The sequence below is a fragment of the Vollenhovia emeryi genome, unplaced genomic scaffold (assembly GCF_000949405.1).
Source record: "Vollenhovia emeryi isolate VEMERY1.0 unplaced genomic scaffold, V.emery_V1.0 DF939124.1, whole genome shotgun sequence".
Lineage (NCBI taxonomy): Eukaryota > Metazoa > Arthropoda > Insecta > Hymenoptera > Formicidae > Vollenhovia > Vollenhovia emeryi.
In genome coordinates, this window is record NW_011967242.1 from 32,124 (window position 1) to 39,287 (window position 7,164).

Genomic DNA, 7,164 nt, shown 5'->3' on the forward strand with positions numbered 1-7,164 from the left:
CCGAGAAATCCTACTTATTACATAGGGCCGATATGCTAATTCAAAGAATTGTGTATAATAATTACCTATAAAACACTAAACGATACGATTGTATAACAGATGTTCCGTATACATATCTGTAATTTTAAATATAAATACTCTTATATACATTTACAAACAATGTGTGCTGGAAGAGCTCGACATGTACAGTGTTATTTGTGCTTGTATCAACATAAAGATGTTGCGTATTTTAATTATCACAACATTATAAATATAGAGACAAGATCGTTTTAGCTAGTTATATTCCTTTTATCTATAATAATAGCGAATTATAAATTTATTATATTTATGTATGAGATATAAAAATTTAATGGTATGTTTCTGTAATGTTAACCACGCAAAATATTCTAGACTCACAAGTTGTTATAATCTTTTATATCAATTTCCCGTGTGTTACACGTAGACACACCCATTCATACGCGCGCATATGTGTATAATATTACAAGATGTATACTGCGTAAAGGCGCAAATTAAGTTTTGGAAATTAATTCTTCCTTGCTAACACCAGTTGCATATAATTACTTTTGTACATGAGTATTTAATTACATAAAACGAGTCATATCAATTTAGACAAATCTGATACTTTGATCACATCGGATAATTACAGTTTATATTTGCTGGCACTATTAAAATATTTTAGTACGTATAGAGCTATGCCAAGCAATTTTTAATAACAGAAGCGCAATTAAAAAATTACATCTACTTAGACTAAATTAATAACTTAAGAAAAGTTATTTAAAAGGTTTGGTAACATTATAAAGAGGATCCTTCAGCCGTCTGTATTACCGACAGAATTACATTTTTCTAGTTATAACCTTTCGTCGTATTAAATTCATGAAATCAAAAATGCTTGCGTACAATTACAGGAATCTCCGATTTTATACAAAAAATGAGTAAAAATTTCAAAATTCATATATTGATTAGTTATATCCTTGTAGAGTAGACGAATTGTCACTTCGTCATAACTGATGCTTCGTATAAAAGTTTTACAACTTGTACTCACATGAAAGTGAATTTCCTGGGATTGGATTACATGTAAAATTACTGTAAAACCCTCCAAATTGGGATTCTTTCGCGTTTATGTATGGGTGTGATGCAGATGTGTGTCCGTGTGCTTATGTAGGCTGCGTTTCGTGTTTAGATGGCTGGTTTTTCTTTAAAAAGATTAGGAGATATAGAAATGTTAAAGCGAATAGCAAAATCCTCTTTGCACGCAAAGAGACGTTTAATTTATATGTCAGCGGCGATCGTCACTGTATTATATGTATGTACACACGTATACGCGTGTTTTATCGATACAAAATTGTTGATGTTGAAAATTTCATGTTTATTACGTCGACGATACATGCTGACTCTTTATCTTGTTGCTATGCCAAATACGTGCTGTCTGGAGAGAGTCAAATGAAGCGGATGTGACACATATCCTTCCAGAGAGAATAATGTCCACGAGACTTTCTTGAAACCTGCCTTTTCTATATCCGCAACGCAGTCAACATTTAAACGACAATCGCCAAATAAAGCAGGCCATATGCCGGTTCGCGTCAACGCTATTTGTAACCATCGTATAAAAGTGCCTTCCTTCTCTGGGACGTGTTCAACGAAAATATACTTTCCGCCCTAAAAGTTTGCAATAAAACGGAAAAGATGTTTTACTTTTTTTAAGTCATACTTGGTGGTTTTTGAATAATTTAGATGCCGAAATTCTATCCTCGTATATTCTTTCTATATTGGGATTTTACTTGATATTACTTTCTTTTTTGCAAGTTAATAAGTAAAATCGCGATTAGTCAAAAGCTTATCGAACAATTTGTAACTATTTACAACATTACGAGTAACTCTGATAGACTTTAAAATGAGCGCAGATAAATCTTACCGGAGCTAAGACCCGTCGAATTTCCTGAAGGGTAGATTGTACCGATTTAACAGAACACAGTGATCTAGTTGTCACAACTGCATCCACACATCCTGTTAACACTTGCTTCAAGCAACTCCCGTCGCCCGTTATTAATCGTTCGATAATCACATGAGAAAATTGCCATGAACGATTTCCTTTGACCAGATATTCGCCTAGTTTGATATTCCAATCGACGCCGATAAGGTGCGTACCCTCCGGATAAAACTGTACGTTTTCGCCTACGAAGATATGCTTACGTCAAAGCTAAGAAAAACTAATGTTTCTCGAATAACGTTAATAATATTAATAATATTTATGTATTAAGTATACTTGAAATGTACTGGAAAGGGTGAAAGGGTGTTACGCACATTCTTTCCTTGCAAACCTCTCTCTTAAAGTTACTGATTAAAATTATAAGTTTACCACTTACGATCACTGCTTTTCAGTGATGATCTACTGCTAGATTTTAAGAGACGTAAAATGCTTTTGATGAAAAGAAATAAGACGGAAGGTCTAAACACGGATAATAGGCAAACGTTTGTCAACCGTTCTTTTCTGATTGTGAGTAACGAGTAACGAGAGTGAGAGAGAGAGAGAGAGAGAATCTTGAATCTTGATGTCGCGGAAACACCGCGTATTCGTTCGTATAAACTACCTGTTTTAACACCAATTTCAAGGATACGAATACAGCCCATTGATCGCAACATTTCGTCGTTGGAAACGATATATTGCAGCGCTTTAAAGAGATGCTCCTTGTATGGACTGGCCAGCTCGGCGCATTCCATCTCGAATCCCAGAAGATGAGCTCTGTAGGTGTCCTTCCGCAACGTTGGCCACTTCTGAATTATCCAGATTACGACGCATAAAATGATCGATGCGATTACTCCGTAACTTGCGAGGACGTCACGCATCCATAAATCGATACTGCTCATTTTTTCTAATCGAATCTTTCAAGTACATATATGACATACGGATTGTTTTCACAAGAGCAGTGTTGTAGCGAATCAACTTTTTCTTTTTAGACCTTTTCTTTCTCTTTACACTTGCAATCGTTACACTGATTCAGCTGTTTAGATAACAACGACCTACGTCTCATTACACAGTTACCTTCCTTTTGTAACATAATTACGTAAAGGGAAATTTTTTCAAATTTATTTGAATTAAATACAAAAACAACACACGCACACACATCTATACATACGTTAACATATGTATTCAAGTAAAGTTTTATTATTTACGATTTTATGTGACGAGATTTATATTCCGTATAATTGATTTTTATATTTAGTATTTACTCAAACTTTATATTTAATTAGTTGAGGCTACGAGTACAAAGCGTTTGGTCACGACTTCTTTACATAAGAGCGTTATCCCGACTATTTTACTTGATGCTAATTGCGGTATAAATATGTATTGAATCACATTCAGAGACGGGTCTATATACTCGAGAGCCTATAGTTAATATTTGCGGGAATTTGTTTTCAATAAAAGTTTCATTGCGAAATATATAACGAGTACACTTGTTTTATTCATTATTAACAAAGTCAATGGAGGAATTTATCAAGAGGCATTATTTTGTATTTTATACAAAATGTGATACAAATTACACGTTGATACAGAAATATATAATTGACAATCCAGAAATCGTCAATTTTAATTAACATTCTTATCGTTCGGTTAAATAACAGACATTTTTTCAGAAACTATTTTTCAGAGGGTAAAGAGAAATAAAAAACAGAAATACATCAACAATCGGGAAACGGTTCTGCGTATGTACATGTCCGAGAAACTTGACTCTTCATTAGCAGTAGCTTACCGATAAATCCGCTACTGTTCACGATAAGATAAGAATTAAAATCTTCTTTCTCGACAAATAAGTTTCATTTGCGCTTGTATGCAGCATATCGATAAGTAGCTTCCCACAATAAGGGGGCCCGTTTTTGACGAGAATCTTTATAACGGAAAAGTCATATTTGTTGTATGTACGTGCAATGAGAAAATATACATTTGTATTAACGTAAAGAGCGAAAATGAAGCTCTTGCAGTTAATAAAAAACCGTGCTTACGAGAGAGAGAGAGAGAGAGAGAGAGATGGGAGGGGCTTTTCAATCAAAGCAAAAATATATTCGATGGAAGGGCGCCTTTTTGTTCTCGAGCTCACCTCAAGAGTGACCACAAACAAAAAGCGCGATCGAGCAATTTCGATCCGTTCAGCCGAGTACTCGCGCTCCGTGGTACGCATACGCGTGAGCAGAAATTTCATTGAAGAGCATTTCACGAGTCCGTGGAGAGGCGTTTTGTTTGCGACATCGAGGCGGAGAGGAGATCGGCCGTTTTCACGGTGGTTCGTTGATTCGAGAGAATTGCCCACAGAATCAAATGCATCTCGCTTGGTCGTTATTTCTGTCTCGTGGACGCGATAATGGTTGGGCGCTAAATACGAAACGCTAAATACGATATACATATAAAACAGCATTTAATATTTACCTATTTGATGCTTACTAATATTGTATGATACTCGTTAAAGTTTTTTTTTCTTCATTAAAACGACCACGTATCTATACATTCGTAGCATTTATTCGTAATGTATTATTTCATAAAACATATGAAATGTTCTTTGTACAATTCTATACCAGTGGGCCGATCTTTTATTCAGTAGGATTCTGCGAAAAATATAGGCTAATTAGTACAACTAGTTTAGCCAGAAATTGTCCTCAGAAATCAATAAATGTGAATACACGGTATATAAGAATTAATACAATAGAATAGATAATTTGTTGAACATAACATTCTGCCAGTGATTCAAAGAAATTCACTCTGAATTGTATTTTTGAAAAACCTATAATTTTGTAAAGAGAAATTACAAAACGATGTTGAACAAGAATGATATTCAAAAAAGGTGATTCAAGAGAAAGGAAGCCCGAATATAGCCGGGTAAGGCGGCTAGTATATGTATGTATAAACGACAGATGTATCGATAATTGATTATGATGTATAAATAAGAGAAATTTATTCTTGTTGTATCAAATGTAAGTTGTATAAATATAACTTATAGATGCAGTTTTGTAGACCAAGATAAAAGAATTTCATTACTTTTATAATATCTATAGAGTTTTATGGGAAATACGAGAATAGCGTCAGTTGTAGCCAAGCTAGCAATCGCTATAATCGTCTTCTACCCATTCAATAGTAGTACCTGTGAGATACAAGAGAGGTCCCTACCGTATCCAATGCTACCAAACATAGGCGCCGCAATTCTTTCGTTTTAATACATGTATAAGATTTAAGATGTAGCGTTTTGTGAAAAATTGCAATATGGGCTAGAGCCCTTTCAAATCAGAGCCAACGGACAACAATTTTTGCCCGATCCTTCGATTTATGGCAATCTTCGAAAGAAAGAAAGAGAAGGAGGGAGAGAGAATGTATATCCTTCTCTCTCGCAGAATTTGATTATATAGGGACTCTAGTTGTTCTTTCAATAAATAAACAATAGATAGGGCGCACATGCCTAGAAAATACGATACTTGTGATGAAGTCTAATCGGAGCTAGTATGGTCTATCACTGTATGCATATACTTACATTAAAAACATTTAAAGAAAACAATTTGCGATTCATTTAAGTATTATCATTTTCGCATTCTTTTCATATTTTTCTTTTAATCGATCACGAGAGTCTCTAATGTCTCTAATGTCTCTATTTATCATTTCAATGCTCGTCGTAAAAATTTTCCAGCGATGAGGTTTCAGCGTCAAGTCACAATACTATATCGTACGATACTATCTGTCAATTAAATGTCTTATTATTTGTGTCGACATTTCGTTTTTCATTACATCATATGTATATCACATAAATATATGAATTAATTTGGACGCAAATATTGGAAGAAATCGAGAGAGCCCGATGCGCTGTCTGAAAGGCGACATATGTTGGCCGCGTGCGTTACTAACGAGTCGGCCGAGTCGAGTTGTGTCAAAGTCGGCGTCGCGTGTCAAAGGATCGTCACATGCGATCGTCAGCGTGCCTGCTCGCGCGCGCGCGAGTGATCCCGCCCTCCCTTTCGCCGTGGTTCTCGCGCAATTAGTTGAGCTAAATGCCGCCACACTTTACGTAATCGCTCGCCTCCTGCTCACCGCCGCTTATCCTTCCTTGCACGCAACTAAATAGGGAGAGGGAGAGAGAAAAAAGGAGTGGAGCAAGTTTGCGGCTAACGATGCATCTGCTGTTATGCGTTTCCACTATCGCGTACTGCTCTTTCCTACGGAAATGCACGACACGTCTTAACGCTCCCGTGTTAATCTACATTTTTCAACTACACTTTCGCGTACATGTTCAAACGTGCTGCAACGTTTCATTATTATTGTTAGGTATCCCTCGGTATCCCTCTGAGCAATATTCATTTATGCTTTGCATTTTTTAAATTGTACACTAAGATGGTCAAATTAAAAAATTCGACACTGATCTCGCGTAGCCTTGTCATAAAAGTCAGTTTCAAGTTTTTTCCTCGCAATTTCGAATAGAATTGCAGTCTTCCATTGATAATGTATTCAACTAATTCTTTTAAGATTAAGTAAAATAATATTTGCTAATTTACTGTTTAACATTATGAAACTACTTGTACAATGTTTTTCAGAGTTGCACTTTCATCTTAATGTCTGATCAAAGTGCAAGCACGAGAAAACGTACTTGAAAACGTCTTTCTAAAACGATTTTCTTCTTTCGCAGAAATAAACTCTTCCGCGTGCAATAGTACAGGATATACGCAGTGCTTAAAAAACTGAGAATATTGTAACGATAGCAGCAGCGAAAGCGCTACTCAAATTATACACTGGTCAAAAAAATTAACGCATCAAGAAATTTACATCAAAATTTGGCGAATTTCAAATAAGCGTAACTTCGCGAAAACTGGTCGAATTGAAAAGTTTTTTTTTTCATTTTATAGGGCAAAGCCTCTGCTTTAAGAAGCTCTTATTGGAATTTGCATTCACTCTTCCCATTTCCCGGAACTTTCTCAAAATCATGACCATGATTTTCTCTAAAAAATTGCACATTTTGACGCACTGTGCGGAGTGTAGTAATTTTTCTTCGCCAGTTCTGCTTACGGTATCAAAAAGTGTATACTTTCTCTTCAATTTAAAGAAAAAAAGAAGTTCCTACGATTTTTTTCGCCAATCACAGCTTATTGAAATAACCCTTGTGTTTTCGACATAACCGATGATATCTCCGTTAAAAA

At 35.5% G+C, this 7,164-nt stretch overlaps 2 protein-coding genes across 2 annotated transcripts in view; one reads left to right on the forward strand and one right to left on the reverse strand.

Annotated features, from left to right (window-relative positions):
• LOC105569315 (RNA 3'-terminal phosphate cyclase-like protein) overlaps window positions 1–3,356 on the reverse strand; it is a 12,182-nt gene extending 8,826 nt beyond the window's left edge. The window contains exon 1 of the mRNA XM_012025675.1: window positions 2,616–3,356. Within this exon, the coding sequence (XP_011881065.1) occupies window positions 2,616–2,865 (250 nt within the window). The 5' untranslated portion in view covers window positions 2,866–3,356. The remainder of the gene's footprint in view (window positions 1–2,615) is intronic.
• The window catches only part of LOC105569314, a 16,943-nt gene that overhangs the window by 5,296 nt on the left and 4,483 nt on the right, over window positions 1–7,164 (forward strand). The window lies entirely within an intron of this gene.